Source organism: Balaenoptera musculus, chromosome 15, assembly GCF_009873245.2.
Source record: "Balaenoptera musculus isolate JJ_BM4_2016_0621 chromosome 15, mBalMus1.pri.v3, whole genome shotgun sequence".
In the NCBI taxonomy this organism is placed as follows: Eukaryota; Metazoa; Chordata; class Mammalia; order Artiodactyla; family Balaenopteridae; genus Balaenoptera; species Balaenoptera musculus.
Genome location: NC_045799.1, coordinates 52656378 through 52673791, shown reverse-complemented (window position 1 = coordinate 52673791; position 17414 = coordinate 52656378). Strand labels below are relative to the sequence as shown.

The 17414-nt window shown below is 45.7% G+C and overlaps 1 protein-coding gene across 1 annotated transcript in view; it reads left to right on the top strand.

Annotated features, from left to right (window-relative positions):
* The window catches only part of ADCY9 (adenylate cyclase 9), a 120396-nt gene that overhangs the window by 63808 nt on the left and 39174 nt on the right, over positions 1-17414 (top strand). The window contains exon 3 of the mRNA XM_036825406.1: positions 10913-11103. Within this exon, the coding sequence (XP_036681301.1) occupies positions 10913-11103 (191 nt within the window). The remainder of the gene's footprint in view (positions 1-10912; positions 11104-17414) is intronic.

The window sequence follows — 17414 nt, the reverse complement described above, 5'->3', positions numbered from 1 at the left end:
CTTCAGCTTTCTGGAACCGTCTGGAACCTTCTCCTCCAGTTCCTCCCAGCCCAGCTGTGTATGGCTGAAAAGTCAGGTGGAGCCGTACTGCTGAGCCTTTGACCTGATTGGGTTGAGTCAGCCTGGTCGGGAGTTCTTCCCTGGGACACTCTGTCCATTTCTTCATTTGGGAAAGTGGCAGGCATATGACCTAACTACAGCAGTCCCGAGGGTCTTTTTAACCAGGGTAATGGAATTGTCACCTCTCAACCTCGTTAACTCACAATTTGAGGAGCTCTGTATTCCTCTCATCTCCCTATTTCGTTTTTTCCATTTCAGTGTGATCTTTGTGGTGCCTGGCCTGCCATCTTCACTGAGTTTGATTTCTTTGACTTTTTTCCAGCAACTTTTCTTCCATCCTTGAGCTCCTCTCCTGATTTTTTTTGTTTTTACTAGTCTTCACAAGTTCCATTTCATTCTTTTTTTTTTTAATTCATTTTTATTTTTATTTTTTGGCTGTGTTGGGTCTTCGTTTCCGTGCGAGGGCTTTCTCTGGTTGCGGCAAGCGGGGGCCACTCTTCATCGCGGTGCGCGGGCCTCTCACTATCATGGCCTCTCTTGTTGCGGAGCACAGGCTTCAGATGCGCAGGCTCAGTAGTTGTGGCACACGGGCTTAGTTGCTCTGCGGCATGTGGGATCTTCCCAGACCAGGGCTCGAACCCGTGTCCCCTGCATTCGCAGGCAGATTCTCAACCACTGTGCCACCTGGGAAGCCCCATTTCATTCTTAAATGTATATTTATGATGTATTCTTTGAATCGGTGGTATTTTTGCGTTCAGCATGTCTTTACCCTATTGATTTATCATATTTCTTTCTTATTTTTAACAGAACACAGAGTTTATCATTGGTGTTAACATAATACTTGGAGGTTTTCTTTTTTGAATCATGGTGTATTTATTCAGTGGGACGTTTCATAGTGTTGAAAATAAATGAATGTGGATCACATGTATCAGTATGGATGATTCTCAAACATATTGCTGGACCAAAAAGAGCAACTTTCAAAAGAATACTTGTAAAATGATGTCATTTATGTAAAGGTAAAGAAGAAAAACCACATATTAATGCTGTGTATTGTTTAGCATTACGTACGTATGTAATGAAAACTTAAAGAAACACGTGGGGAGGAGCCTGTGGCCGTGGCGTTCCGGATAGTTCTGTGCTCTGTGCGGGAGGAGGGGTGTGGTGGGGAAGGCCTGCAGGGAACCTGGATGGTACAGGCGACCATCTGTTCCTTAGACTGGAAGGACTCCGAGTCTTCAGCTTACTTTTCCTTACGTGTTTCTATGTCTAAAATATTTTGTAATAAGTTCAAAACTTTATGCTTATTTTAAATATAAATAAGAAGATTCAATATAGAAAGTGAATTTCCATAATCCTGTTGCCCTGTTAATATTTTGGTGTATTTCTGTGTTTTTTTTCCATAAAATTTTTCAGTTTTATTGAGTTATAATTGACAAATAAAATTGTAAGATATTTAAAGTGTAGATTGTGATTTGATATATGTATACATTGTGAAAGGATTCCCTCATCTAGTTAATTAACACGTTCATCATCTCACGTATTTATCTTTTTTTATTTTCCGGTGGAAACATCTAAGTTCTATTCACTTAGTAGATTTCAGTTATATAATACAGTGTTATCAACTGTTGTTACCACATTTTACATTAGCTCCTCAAGCTGTATTTCTGTGTTTTTAACAGTGGTCTAGTGTTATTCAGAATAACACTTTGTTTTTTTCTTGTTTCTTTCCCTGTGATACTAGCTGCTCTTCATGCCTCCTCCTCTCCAAGTACTCAGCTATGTGGTTTGGGGCCAGCACCTCTACGGGGCAGGGACCTGCTTGCTGGAGTGTCTGCCCCTCCTTCCTGGGGAGTCTGAATCCCTGGCCTTCTGCCCGCGTCTGCCTCTCCTTTAGGGTCTTCCTCACTCTCCGCCTTTAGACGGGGGACTCCTCAAGACTCATCCACCCCCTTCTTGCGAATGAGGGGCTGTTGACTGCAGCCCCAGGTCACGTTTTTATATAAGTCACATCTCTGCATGTCGATGTGCCCCATGGACCGTCCCTCGACCTCTTCTCATATGTGGGCACTCACTACTCACTGCCTTGGTTTCACTTTCAGTTTTGCTTCTGTGGGAGTCTACAACATAGCTGTGATTTTCTTGAGGCAGGAATTAACAGTGTGAGGCTAGAGAGGAAGAGGGGACCACCCGGCCGGTGACCCCTGAGTGGAGGGATGGGCCCTCGACTTCTTGTCTGACGCCCAGCAACACTTTTCAGGTTCTTAAGAATATACCACACAAACACAGCTTTGATTCTCCTGAAAAAGGTCTAAGAAAGAAAGACCACCTGCAGTGCTGAAATGAAATTAGAGGAACTGGAAATATCTAAGAAGATATTGCTTCTTGATCAGAAAGGAGAGGTTTGGGTTTCCCAGTTCTGTGGCTCGAGCAAGTCTGCCTATGGGAACAAGAAAATGCAGTTTGGGAAATTGTTTCTGGCAGTGTTCCAGCCAGTATGCAAGGCACTCATCAAAAGAGAGAAAACTTTGATGTGACCTGAAAACTGGTTGACTTGGAAAGTGAGGAAATTCGCAGCAAGCGTGTGACTGTGCTGGAAATGTGATTTGGGAGCCAGCCAGAATCTGGATAAACATTTCCACGAAGGAACAGGTGGTAAAGGCGCGGTTACTCCCAGGAAAGGCTAGTCAGGAATGGTAAGAGTTGTGGTTTTTGTTTTTGTTTTTGTTTTTTTTGCATAATACGAAGTTTCTGGGTGAGGTTGTCTATGTTGCCTTTCTTCCCATCTAAAGATGCTCCCAGGAAGTGTCGCTGGTGGTGGTGCCCCTGCCCTTTGCAGGTGAAAGTCCTGGTGGGTGAGAGGGGAGCAGCAGTACTGGGGCAGCTGGGAGAACCCCGCCTCTACTGTGTTGCGGTGAGGCTGCAGCCCTGGTGCTCTGGCAGCCTTGCCGTGCAGCGCGGTGAGCGCTTGTCATCTGGGGGGGAATCGCATTGGTGATCTAGGAAGACAGCCTGGGTGTCAGGCCAGCTCTTCTGGACTAGCCTGCAGCAGTGAGTGTTGCAAATTTGATGATTCTTGGAGATATCTCCTGAAGGTCAAACGTTTGTTTTGTTTTGTTTAATCTCTCCCAGACTTCTGAACTCATGCCATGTTGAATTTTTAGTTCTTCAAGGTTATTTAGCCTTATTTCTTATTTATATGTTTTTCCATCCTAGCTCTACTACATTATCTATTTCCAAGCCTTTATTTGTAACATTTTTCTTTTACCTGCTACTGCCTACTCCTTTACTCTGAATTCCCAAGGATAGTGTATTTCTTACTGTTTTTTTTTCATTTGTCCTCTGAATCTCAGGACTGTTACATCTTGATCTTTGCATAGTTTTGTTTTGTTTTTTAAAAACAGCTTTATTGAGGTATAATTAACGTACTGTGCAGTTCATGCTTCCAAAGTATGTAAGTCAGTGGTTTTTAGAGTATTCACAGTTGTGCAACTATCACCACAATCTAATTTTAGAATATTTTCATCACCCCTCAAAGGAACCCTGTACCATTAACAATTGCTCCCCATCCCTCAACCCCCAAACCTCTGGCAACCACTTGGCTACTTTCTGTGTCTGTGGATTTTTGCCTATTCTGGACATTTCATATCAATGGAATTATGTAGTATGTGGCCTTTTGTGACTGGCTTCTTTCACGTAGCATCCTATAGCTTTATTTCTATTTTTGATGTATTCCCTTTTTTTTGGCTTCATTTTTCAATTATTTAGCTGCCACCTATTCCCAGATTTTAAATTGAGTCTTTCATTTATCTTCTTTCTAGAATCTGTTTTCCATTGTCTATCCTGTACATAAATCTGCCACTCTTAAAATTAATTATTAATTAAAAATTTTATTTATTTATTTATTTATGGTTGCATTGGGTCTTTGTTGCTGCGCGCGGGCTTTCTCTAGTTGCAACGAGCAGGGGCTACTCTTTGTTGTGGTGCGCGGGTTTCTCATTGCGGTGGCTTCTCTTGTTGCGAAGCACGGGCTCTAGGTGCGTGGGCTTCAGTAGTTGTGGCACGTGGGCTCAGTAGTTGTGGCTCGTGGGCTCTAGAGTGCAGGCTCAGTAGTTGTGGCACACGGGCTTAGTTGCTCCACGGCATGTGGGATCTTCCGGGAGCAGGGCTTAAACCCGTGTCCCCTGCATTGGCAGGTGGATTCTTAACCACTACGCCACCAGGGAAGTCCCTAATTATTAATTTTTAAACTGTTAGTTTAACTTAAGTTAAAATCTTAAAATTAACTGTTATTTCTCAATTCTCCAGGGAAAAGAATACGGTCTGTGGCTCCTCCTGTAATTGCTCCAGATGTGATCTGACGTGCTCTCTTGTGTCTGATGACCACTCTCTGGGTTAACATTTGGTGAATAACAGTTTATTAGTTGTTAGTCTGTCTCAGTTCCCGACACCCTTCCTTCTAGCTGTCTTGTTTCATAGTCTCTTCTGATTATTTCAACTCTGTTGTATACAGTATTCCAAGATAGTTGTCATAGACCTTCACTTTCCTTTTGTTTTCTAAAACTCACTGTAAAAACGCCTTTTGTCACTTGCGAACATCCCGCCAGCACACAGACTTGACTTCACATGATTCTCTCTTCTTGTCGATGCGTCATCACTTACTCATTGTTCTCTCCCTCACTGCCAGCCTCCCATCCTCCCATGTAATTCTTTATGAGCATTACTTCATGCCCTTCCTCAGTCTACTCTGAGTTACTCCTGAGTGTTCCTGAAGATGATCTAAGGACAAGCATTAACTCATTTAATCCTCACAGCAGCCCTTTGAAATGGGGTCATCATTAGGTGACTGGTATTTCCATTTTGGGTCACGGTTTTCATCCGCACTGTTGCTAACACCAGAGCATTCCTTTTTCCTATCCATTTCTTTCAACACTCAGCCCAGGTCCTTACCCTTAGTAGGTACCCAATAAATGTTTCATTTGCTGGGTAAGTGAATGTGTGAATGAGCCAATGAATAAATGAGTTGGTTAGTACCTGGCAGCCTGTTTCCATAAACAGCCAAATGCTACCTTTAAAAGAACTCGTTTCATAGTTTTTGAAGGCCTGGGTATTAAACCGTAATTCGGGAGTTTTTTAGAGGTGGGAGGAGTGGGTCTTTGAAGGCAGTTACACTGGACTCTACCAGCATTAGTTCTGAGCATTGAGCAGGGTAGCCCTTATTCATGTCAAGTAGGAAAGTTCAGAAGAAGACAGCTCAGGGGAACGTGGTCACGAGGTGACTGCCCAGTCACTCACCTTTGGCCGTGACATGTACCCGTTCCTGCAGAGATATGGAGGCTGGTGCAGAGGACGCCCGCCACAGGAGCAGCTGTGGGGTGGGCGTGCGCACGTGCATGTTCTTGAAAGAGTCTGTTGGTTAGGCTAAAGGTGTAGTCAAGATCAAGCCAGTCAGGCGTGGTGCCCACCCTTTGTTTCTTTCACCTGCTTGGGTTAATCTGTCTCCTATTTTACTGTTTGGGACTTCACTTTTTAAGAAGAAGGTTAAGTTTCACCCACAGCCATTTGCTGTCGGAACTTGTGATTTATTGTCAAGTGTTGGGAAAACGAGGACGGATCACCTCCTTGTGATTAATTGTTTCACATAGGAGCAGAGAGGACTTAGGCCCATCCAGAGTGTTTTGATGTTAACAAGGTGGAAAATGCTTTTTTTTTTTTTTTTCACCAAAACTTTTGGTCTTCCTAAGCAGAAGCAATAGATAATGATGAAATATCATATCTATAGTTTTTAGGCCCTGGTTATTTGGTAGATTAAGATTGAGCGCTTTTAATCTTTATTTTTCGTATTGACTGACTACATTTTAGTTTAAATAATCCTCATGCTACTCGGCCATTACAGATATCATTAGGAGGAAAAATTCATTACGAAGTGAATAAGTTTTTAGACTCTTTGGTTTGTGAACTGGCCCAAACTGGTTGCCTCCCTTATATTGATTGTTTCAGATCATCAGTGATGCAAGCTCCCAGGCGTTTGCTATGGCACACTGCTAACTCCCAACACACCTCCAGACATTCTTTCCTTCCTGATTATTCTCCTCTTTCTGTTGGGTTGACACTCGGGCCCTTGGTTCTTGGATTGAGGGTATCGCCCTCCAAAGCAAGAGTCCTGCAGAAAAAGACCGTGATAAAAAGGCCAGAATAGTCTTTCTTTTCCAAAATGGACTTTGGCACTCACTCAAATCACACTCAGCTCACGAAAACTAGACACAAGTTGTGTGCAAGGCTCAGTTTTTCTCCTCGAAGAATTGATGCTATAGTTAAGACTGTTAACCACGTCAGCCTCCCCGGCACACACAGCTGCAGACGACGCCTCCGTCAGACAGGAGCTCATGGGAACCGTCTTCCCCACTTCTCCACCTGCTGTGAATTAAGCCAATGAAAGGCATCTGTGCCAGTGAGGTTTAAAGTCAATTACCAGGAAAGAATATAAGAAACCTTATTAATTGTTCTCCTGTTTACACTGTACTTAACGAAATAAATAATCTAGCTGCCTTTTGACTTTCTGCTCTAAAAGAGCCATTCTAACGAACTTGGACCCCAAGGTCCATGTGTGTAGTTACTCATTAAATCCTTATGTCTTATGACCTCTCCTGAATGCAGCCAGTCACCCGGCCCTGATACGTTCCCTGGGACCTTTCATATCCGGTCTGACTTTATCATTACTGATATCATTCCAGTTTTGGCAAAGCATTTCACTTTAAATCTAACTTTCCATATTGAAGCATAAATTAAAAGTTGCTTAATTTGTTCACCGATTTTTTGCTTGCCATGGACACATCTGTGCGTTTGTCCTTTGGAACACTCGCATTGCTGTGTTACTAATACAGGTTGATTGTTAGGAGCTACCCAAAGAAAACTTCAAGTTAGGAACAAATTTGGAGCAGTTATTGATTTAACAGTCCTGCAAATGCTTTTGTACATAGAAGGAGCATAAAAAAGACTCCCAGCGATAAGCAGGTCAAACACCCACATTGATAATAATAGCTAGCGTTACTGAGTTTTTACTGTGCGCCAGGCACTGCCGTGAAGGTTTCACGTGTGTTAATCATTTAATCCTCGAGTCAGCCCTGTGGGGTGAGTCCTATTCTTAGTGAGATGTGGAGCCATGAAGTATCTCACTGCATCACACGTTTAGGAGGGACAGAGCCTGAATCCCAGGGCTTCTCCCCGGAAGCCACACGCCCTTACCCGTTACACTCGTGCTTGCCGTGGCAGCCTTGCCTGTTGCCCCCGCACTTCGAGAGGAGTAGGTCTCACCATTATTTCCCACCTCCCTTGTCCCTTGACTCCCTCACCACCCACTTGTGGCTGGTGTTTCCAGGGCTCCCTGGCCTTTCCTCAGCCTGGTGCCTGCTCGTTACTCCTCCTCACCCCTGTTGCCCCCAGAGTGAAGGCTCCTGGAGCTGGTCTCCCTGGTGCCCTGCACGGACTTCAGCTCCTCTCTGCCCCCCTCCCCCGCCGCCCCCGACATGTTCTCTGTTCCAGCCACACGACACTCACCTCCATCCCTCCACTCTGCCTGCTGAAGGCTCCCTTTCTGGAGTCCGGTTCATCGACTATTCTGGTGACACCCACAGCCTGACCACGCTGTCCCAGCCCCTGGTCCTGGTGGCTTTCGCTGGGCTGGCCTCTCCTCATCTTGTAGCCCTCAACGTGGAGGGGACTTCACCCAGGAGGCCTTCCCAAACCTCTGAGTCTTTGTGAGATACACCCTCCTGTGCTTCCTGGTCCTGGACCGGGTAGGCGTACCCACTTGCTGCCGAGATCCCCCTGCAGGAGCTGCCCCGTACAGGGAGGGTCACGGCTGCCATGTTCACGCTTGTCCCCTCAGCACCCTCACAGTGCATGGTAAACAGAGGCACTTAATAAATGTTTGAGCAATGAGCGGCAACTCAGTAGTCACAATTCAAAGCAGCAACGACAAACCTCAGGGGTGCCAACCCCAGGGCAGGCGTCAGAGCCTGTGCTGCGGAGCTGGCTCCATGCCCAGGTGGAGGGCGCACTCCTGCTTGGAGGACTGGCTGCATCATCATCATGTCTTCGTGGCCCTGCGGGGCTGCAGGCTCAGCCCTTTCTCTGCTGTAGTTGTCACGCCTCCAGGAAAGGCCTCCTTCACCTGCTCTTGCCCGAGGAGCCATACAGGGAGGGGATAAGTGCTTCCCTGACTGAGGACCCCTCCTGGGGGTGAGAGAGCTGACTGGGAGCAGGGCCCAGGGGTGCAGAGCCCCGGGCAGGGGAGCCCCGAGCTGCCGGCCTCCCCATGGGAATGCAGTTCTGGGGTCGGGGCCAGCTACAGACACAACGGAAAACCTTCCCCTGCAGCCTCAGCTCCTCACCCCTGCAATCCAAAAAATGCCCTTCCTTTGTCTGTTCCTCAAGGCAGCCCCTGCAGCGGCTGCGGGTGCTCGCCGGGCCCCCCTCCCCACCCGCTGCAGGTGACGTACCTGCCACACCCGGGAGTTCAAGAGGGACTAGTTACAGCAGCTCCAGGGACCAGGCCTCTTCATGCCCTGGTTGGGCGAAGCCAGGGATGAGATGCCACGGCAGGTCAGAAATAGGGCTTTTCTCTCCTCAGCCCACAGAGCTTGTGTTTTCTGACTCTCCCAAGGCGAAATGATAAAATCAGTTCAGTGTTTTCTGTAACAGAGTCTGAGAAATTCACGCAAAGCTGCTTTTACCCTTCTGTTGTATTCTAGTTAATGCTTCCCTTTCAAGTTTATACATGTAGCTAGTCAGAACTGTGATTGATCCTATATATCATTTGGGATGTATATTTTTGGTTGGAAAAAAATACATGAAAGTTCAGGACCTTAGTTAAGAGTGAGCATTTAACAATCTCTTTTGGGGTCAGTTAGCATCTAAAATTATTTATCTCAGTCTTTGGATCCCACCTGTGTTTTGGCTACACTCCTGGATGACTCTAGGTGTCCTGGGACTCTCGCCAAATTCTCAGAACGGTTGACCTAAAAACATACGCTATACAGTATTTTATAAGGAGGGAGGGAGAGGAAGAAAGATAAAGTGATGAAATGGTGGTTTAATTATAAAATGATTAAGGATTACTGATTAAGTAGTCCCAGGGTTATTTGCTTAATTAATTTTAGAGCATTTATTAAATATGTACTGAGTGCGAGAAACTGTATGGATCCAGCAGCGCAGACACATGTCACCTCTTGATTGGGTCTCTCCATGATGGCTTTTCTTTTCTTTTTTTTTTTTTTTAAATGTACTTTATTTTCGTAGATAGTATATAGAGTCTTTTATTTTTTTAAGATTTTTTTTTGACATGGGCCATTTTAAAATTTCTTTATTCAACATGTTACAATATTGCTTCTGTTTTCTGTTTTGGTTTTTTGTCCACACGGCATGTGGGATCTTAGCTCCCCGACCAGGGATGGAACCCGCACCCCCTGCATTGGAAGACGAAGTCTTAACCACTGGACTGCCAGGGAAGTCCCATGATGCCTTTTCTCTACCACCTTCTGCTGAAGCTTAAACTCCTTAAGAGGGAATCCTGCTTTGTTCTGATTTTATTCTCTGTGTACAGCATACACCAGGCCTAAAATAAATGTTTATTGAATAAATCACATTGTCACTCCCTTTCATAAATTCGTAGTCTGGTTAAATTCCAGTAAGGACTAACAATGGATTTCTTTAAATAAGGCTTGCTTCTTTTTCAGAAAGCCCTTGAGTTCCATCTGGAAAAGCTGCTCCTTACTCCCCTCCCAGCAGATAGTCCTGTACACCAGGAGCAGGGCCCAGCCCACCTGTTACAGCTCCTTAACACTATAGCATATATTGTTACTTCAGCCTTTAATGGGGATTGTAAAGTTGTAGGTTAATAGTCCATTTAACCAACTTTTTTTTACAGTGGGGATTTTGTGAGAGAATAAAATTCACGTAGACTGCAGCTTGACAAAAAGCTGATGTTCTGGGACTTCCCTGGTGGCACAGTGGATAAGACTCCGCACTCCCAGTGCGGGTGGCCTGGATTCAATCCCTGGTCAGGGAACTAGATCCCACATGCATGCCACAACTAAGAGATCGAGTGCCACAACTAAGGAGCTGGCGAGCTGCAACTAAGGAGCCCTGGAGCTGCAACTAAGGAGCCCACGTTCTGCAACTAAGGAGCCGGCGAGCCGCAACTAAGGAGCCCACTGGCCACAACTAAGACACGGTGCAACCAAATAAATAAATAAATAAATATTAAAAAAAAAAAAAAAAGCTGATGTTCCTGCTGTGTGAATGTTTGGATCCAACAGAAAAGAGATACTTGATAAGTCTGAATCGAGGGAGGGCTTAGTTCCCCTGCTCGTGCACATTCTGGTCTCCCTTTTCATGGTGGTTGACAGTGCCTGACGTAGGTAACATGGTCTGTAGTCACCCTCACATCTAGACTGACCGTTATGAATGTTGGCGACTGGTATTTACAGATAGAAACAAACCCACGAAATGTATAGGGTCCGCAATCAGTGGGCTCTGCTGCCGTCAGAAAGAGGCCACGTGACCCTTCCAAGGAAGGACTTTTAAACCCTTGTTTCAGCCCCAGAAGATGAAGCATGCAGCCTCCATTCAGAGAAAACACAGCGTGAATACATGGTGTGTTTTGGAGGCAGTCGTTCTCCCTGCGGCTGCGCATCTCTGGAAAGGTCATGGGAGTAGTAGTAAAATATGACCTATTCTCATTTTCACTTTACTCTCAACTTTCTAGGAGCGTGTCCTGCGTAGAGAGCAAGACGGAGCTGCGTTTCGACCAACGCTGGTGTCCACCTGTGCTGACTGTAATTTTTATCCATAGGTTTGAAGACATACCTGATAGCGGGTCAGAGAGCGAAGGAGTCTCATTGCAGCTGTTCAGAGGCCTTGCTTTCTGGCTTTGAGGTCATTGACGGCTCACGGGTGTCCTCAGGCCCTAGGGGACAGGGGACAGCATCGCCAGGGAGTGTCAGTGACTTGGCGCAGACTGTCAAAACCTTTGATAACCTTAAGGTTAGTTTTTTTTTTTTTTTTTTCCTACTTCTAAAACTTGATACTAATTCTGCAGTAGAACATGTGAAATAATAAACAGCCTTCGGGTCTATGGCAGACGACTTGGAATGCCCTTCCATTTGGTTTTTATGATTTTTAAATTTAGTATAAAGTTAGCAGCATTTTGCATTTTTAATATCTTTGCTTTTTTGACATATGCACCTCCATTTTCTTTCTACACTGCATAGAGTTGCTTCTCACTTGAGTTATTATTTTTTTTTCTGCGACCTATGATGTCTTTTGGGATTTCTGAAAGCTAACGATAAATGATAAGAGTAAAGGTGATTCTCCCAGCATCTTGCTTGGAGGGCTAGTTTGTATCTTATTTCAGAGACCACTTTCTCAAATACTCAAACATCTCTTGAAATTCAGTGTTTTATGATTATCTTAAATCTTGCTGGTGTGGGTGAATCTTGTGCTGTAGATCATTGGAAGAGTGCAGGCTTGCCAAGAACATTATAATAGTTCATCACTGGGACAGAGATCTCCTGGTGGCTGCATAGATGCTCCCATTTCTGTCCCAATAAACTACCGGGGAATTAACACGATGGACCCTGGGCATGCGAAATCACTCTGGCATGTGAGTTGTTCCTCAGATTTCACATTTGATTTAGTTCCCCCACTGATACCTCTTGTTTATTTTTACAGTTTAAATATTTGCCGTTTCCTTTTTTTTTTTTTTAAAGAGAGAGACGGTTAAAACAGTTCCACATCACTGTTTTGTGCTCTCAAGTAACACAGTGATGTTTGGTCAGGACGATGGCCTACTGGTATGGCTGTAATCCAGTACATTCCTGCCTATCCACATCATTAACAGAGTTGAAAGCTTGCGATCTTGGTACTTCAGCTGAAGGCATCATAATGGGGCACTCAGCTGCAGTGTCCAGATTACTTCACTGTGTTGGACTTCATGGTGTCTCTCATCCAGGCACTGTGTGCGGTTCCTGTGTTCAGGTTTGTGGACAGCACACACGTATCGTTTTCATCGTGTGCTTTGTTCACTTAATGCAGGGTTTCTCAGCCTCGACACCATCAGCATGTTGGGCCAGAGAACTGTTTGTGGAGGGGACGTCCTGTGCATGGTGGGGTGTTGAGCAGCATCCCTGGCCTCCACCCACTAGATGCCAGTAGCACCCTCTCTTACCAGCATGGCAACCAAGGTCTCCAGACATGACCCGATGTCCCCTAGCGGGGAAGGGTAAACTCACACCTGTTGAGGATAGGGTATTAGACCCTGTCCTTCCCCGTGCTCTCTGGCACATGCATAGCAGCGGATGTAGCTGAAATTTCCTTAATGTCTGCAGGCATTATATGCACTTAATGCACTCTTTGCCCGGGCTGCTGTCTTGCAGGAGTCAGAAAGAGGAGCCCCCTGCTCACAGGCTACCACTGAACATGGGCCGGGAAGAGCTAAGTGGGGAGGGGAGCAAAAACATGGCTTCCAAATACGGCCTTATTATTTGGGGAGAAATTGTTTCCTCAGGCTTCCAACTGAGCTGTAGTCAAGTAGAGAAATAGAGCTCAAAGCCAAAAATAAATGTTTTGTTGCGTTTGTCTGCCACTTTAGGTGATGTGTGTGTGTGTTTCTATCCATGAGGGCGTGTGCCCTTGAGGACCTCACTGTATCACACACCTGCAGTGTTAATTACAGGCATTCTGCGCTAAATTGCCTTAAGAAGGTTTTCTCTCCCCCCGACGGAACATTTCTTGTTCTAGTCATAAACCTATTTATATATTTATTTGTTTTTGATCTGGTTGGGCAAAAACTATTCAGCATACTCTATTGCCATGTATAAATTTTCCAAATAATCTTGTGATCTATGAAGTTAACTGTGTTTACCAAAAGGAATTTGAGAAAAAAAAAAAAAAGGATCTTTCTGCCCCTTCCAGGAGGGAAAGATGAGTGGATATGAAGTATAATTTTGGGGGTGTTTTGATGGTGTTTGGGGGATAACAGGACATCTGAGATGAGGGACGCCTCTGAAGCATAGGGTTCCTGGGATTCACGGTTGGAGTGGAAGGAGCATGAGGAGATAGGAGGCCCAGTCTCCATGCCAGGCTTTGCCACTTGGGGTCCCTCCTCACAACCCTGCTCTGGGCCCTGGTTCCTGGGTGCAGGTCAGGCCAGGGCAGGCGGCTGAGAGGCATAAGCACCGGGGAAGCAAGTGAATCGCTATGAACCGTCATCCTAGACTCGAAAGGCAGAAAAGTGAGGTCTGCTCTAAAGATTACATAGATTATAATCTGACATACAAGGCCTTCCCTCAAGTAAGAGTTTTTGAACAATACAAAAGTGAAATCGCAGTCTCTTGCTCCAGGTTCTCTGAGGAGATTTATCCCACAAGCGTGTCGGTGGCTCATGTGTGCCACTGGTTTGTTGCTCCATGTTGTCTGCACCACAGTGAGCTGTTCTGATTCGCTGCATCACAGACGCGTTCCTCCTCATCCTTTCCCAGGATCTGTTGACTCTTTCTGTCAACAGACTTCTTTCCCTTTGTTGCTGCTGCCGCCGCAGCCAACAAGAGTTGACTCCCATGGGGATTTCTGTCTCCCCACATCTCCCTCCTCCTGCTGCCCAGCGCCAGAAGCCCTGACCAGTGGAAGAGGCCTGGTCTAAGGAGGATTCCCCAAGTAGGTTCCCTTGAACAGTAGTTTCTCAGGATGGAAATGGGCGTCCAGTATGGAAAAAGTGTTCTGTGGTCAAGTCAATATGGGTGAAACAACACTGAAGGGGTTTCTTTACTGCAGGCCTTCTCAGAGCCTTTAGCATGCTAACATGCATGGATAGGTCTCCAGAGAGGGAAGTGGTATGCAGCGTTCTCTGGCCTCTTGACCAAAGATTTCTTCTTTCAAGCTGTTCCTTTTGGGGGTGTGCTTATCTAGTGGAAGGAGTTTTGTAACCAAGCAAAAGGGCTCTTTTGCCCACAGTGCAGAAAGCCTAACTCTGACAGTGGGTGTCTGCAGCAAAGTCAGGGTTTATCTGCAGGGCACCAAGCAAAGGAGTGGGAGACAAGCCTCAGATCCACTCCAGCTTGGTCTTTGAGTTAAAGAGGGGAAGAACAGTGAAGCTAGGGTTAATCATCGTGTTGTGACATTTCTGTGACATTTCTTAATCGTAGTTTTGGGAGTCAGGATGTCTCTGGTTTATGATTCTCAGGCCAGGTGGTCCATGGATGGGGGGGTCTGCTGCTCATCTTGCCCTGGAGAAACAACGTGAGTTTGTACCTTAACAGTGAGATCGACAACAGCAGTTTAGTGCGTTAGCGATGTTATTGATGATAGCCATCTTAGTCACCTGACTCTGGCTGAGGAGTGTTTAGTTAGCACAGAGTTGAGGTTAGAGGGGACAAGAAAAGGAATAAAGTTTGGGACAGAGAGATTAATCATAAACTCGGCAGGAGAACTCGGTTTTAGAGGACCTTGGTTTCCTTAGTTCCTTGAAAGAACCAAGGTATTAGAGGAAAGGTGTTCTGTAAATTCTCGAGTGAATCCACAGAGGCTTGGTCCTGTTGCTCTCGCCTGCAGTGCGATCGCCTCCCTGTCCCCATAAACTCCCCTCTTTTCTCACCGTGCGCTTCCTTAGTTTCCTGTGACTCCTCTAGCTAGTGATGCCGCCACCCCATCTCTGAAGCCTTAATTCAGTTAGTCTGTACCTCTTGGTTATAACATACGCAACCTGAAATACTTGCTTGTTTCTTACGCCCCTTTCTCTGATCTATTTGAATGCAGAGGCTGTTTGTTACATAACTTAAGTTTTTCCAAAGGGTCCAGCATGGTGCCTGGCATGTAGTAGATAATTACGACTTTCTTTTGGCTTATGTTTTTAGTTTTTTAATGACATGCAGAGACACGTAGCTCTGCAGAGTTAGACTGAGGGCTGAACTGGAAGCCTGGGCAGAACCAAGGTGATGCCCATGAAGCACTTGTTTTCCGCTCCTGGCACACGTACCCTGTGTGTCTGTAAGTTATCTCCCAGTTCACAGCTGGACAATTGCCACCTGATATTTCATAAATAGTCTGAGTACTATGATGACCTGCTAAGAAACAGTAGTGATGGCAGAGGTCAAGGGCTTTGGCCTTGAGGTCATACGTCAGAGGGAACCCTTCACACCTAAGCCTTGGCTTCTTGAGTGGCTGGTCGTGAGAGCTGCTCCTCAGGAAGGACCTGACGTCACATACTGGGGGGAGGGGGGTCCCACCAGAACGGTGGCACTCAGCTCTCTGGGCTGAGCTGCAGAGGTACCGGAGGGTTTGGGGTGAGGAGGCAAGAAGGGAGCCAGGGAAGGAGACAAGGCCTCGCCACGTCAGTGTCACGGAAGGTGGCTTGGGTGCCTCAGAAAGGCTGGAACCTAAAGCTGAGGATCCATCTCAAAGCCTTGGCTTTGGGGTCGAACAGGTCACCTCATGGCTGTAAGCCACAGGGAAATGGCAATTTCTCAGGGCTGTCGTGAAGATTAACTGAAGTCACGCCGCGAATGCTGGGGTTGGAGAAGCTCAGCTGACCCTGGAGTGCACTTTCACTCAGTCCGCACAGAGTGGCGGATGCTGACCGCAGAAGGAGCAGGGAGGACAGGAGCAGGCGGAGGCGCTGTTTGGTTCGCCCACAAGGAGTCACTGAGTCTCTCGGGAAGGTCCCTGTTTGCTCTGAGCTGAAGGGGGTCCTTCAGTTGTTGCAGCTAATCGTTGCTGTAAGGGATGTAGACACGGCACACGTGCAACCTGTTTTGTGTGGCCCCAGCCCTGCTGTGGTGTCTGCTGCTCATTTATCATGAGCCCTGTGGGTGACGGATGGAGGGAGACTGCGCATGCCAATAAAAATAGCCAGGCTGACGTGTTTGCAAAGAGCAAAGAAATGCAAACCAAAGATGTGGATGGTGTTTTATCACATCCGTCCTAATCATTGAGCCACGTGAGCTGTGAGAGCATCTTATGTCATCCCTGAAAGACCTCCGTGGGATGCACCTGCTTGGCTGATCTTCGTGAGTTTGCCTTAATCCCTTATTCAGAACCCAGGGCATGTGCTCATGGGGTGTTTCTCCCTGTTTACAGTTGGTGATATGAGGCTGATAAAGTGGATTCACCCACATGAGGGGATTCAGAGAGGGCCTGTCCTGTCTCACAAGGGTTATACTTTCCCTTTGAGGTCACTTGCCCTAGGAACACCCTTCTGTGACAGTCGCTATGGCTTTTTAAATGATTCTAAGAAAATGATCACTTCTCTTATCTCCTTGTTATTTGTATGTAAAATCATTATGAATAGGCTTAGTCAGTTCAGTTTGAGGAAGTGAGGGCCTTTTACTTTATTATAGATGGAAAAAGTAATAGATTTCTCTTTCTCTCTCTCTCTCTCTCTCTCCCTCTCTCTCTCTCTCTCTCTCTCTGTGTGTGTGTGTGTGTAGTTTAGACATTAAGTATTTATTGTAAATAGTTGTCTTGAGTTGATAGTGGTGATGGTTGATGGCTGCACAATTCTGTGACTATACTAAAAACTATTGAATTATAGACTTTAGATAATGAGTTGTATGGTACGTGAATTATATCTCCATAAAGCTGCAACACAAATAAGTAAATAGTAATCTGAAGGCTGCTCTGAAATGTGGATGTAAAGTAAGTTTTTTTAAAAAGGACTTTTCAAGTTGTGTCTATATTTTGAGACGTGTGTGTGTTTCCTTCAATTAGGAGGAAGCACATCACATATAAATTGACAACTCTTCCTTATAGAAGAATTCCAGCTAATAGATTGTAGAAGGAGTGAGGGAAAGAAAAATCACCTTTAGAGCATCACAGTAATAAGTGCTACAGGCAAGATCCATCAGTGAATTCTAAAATCAGCAGGTAGACGTTTAAGGAGAAACAGGACATTTGCATAGCCTCCAAGCATCTCCCCTTAGATATTTATTCATTTTAAAGGGAAGAATAGTTAGGGAGTTCCCTGGTGGTTAGGATTCCGGGCTTATACTGCCGTGGCCCAGGGTTCAATCCCTGGTGGGGGAACTGAGATCCCACAAGCCATGCGGCACAGCCAAAAAATAAAGAAAGAAAGGGAAGACTAGTAACTCGACAGTGGAAAACCTAGCAGGGCCCACCTTCACCAAATGATGATGGTTAGCATCACAATTAAGAAAACCAGCGGTATCATGTACCACCCCCCCACCCTGTGGTACGTGCAGAGAAGGGCATATCACCTCTGTGGGTTTCTTCCCTCAAATCCTAAACCTCAGTCAACTCGTGAGAAAACATTAGACAAATCCAAATTCAAGGACATTTTACAA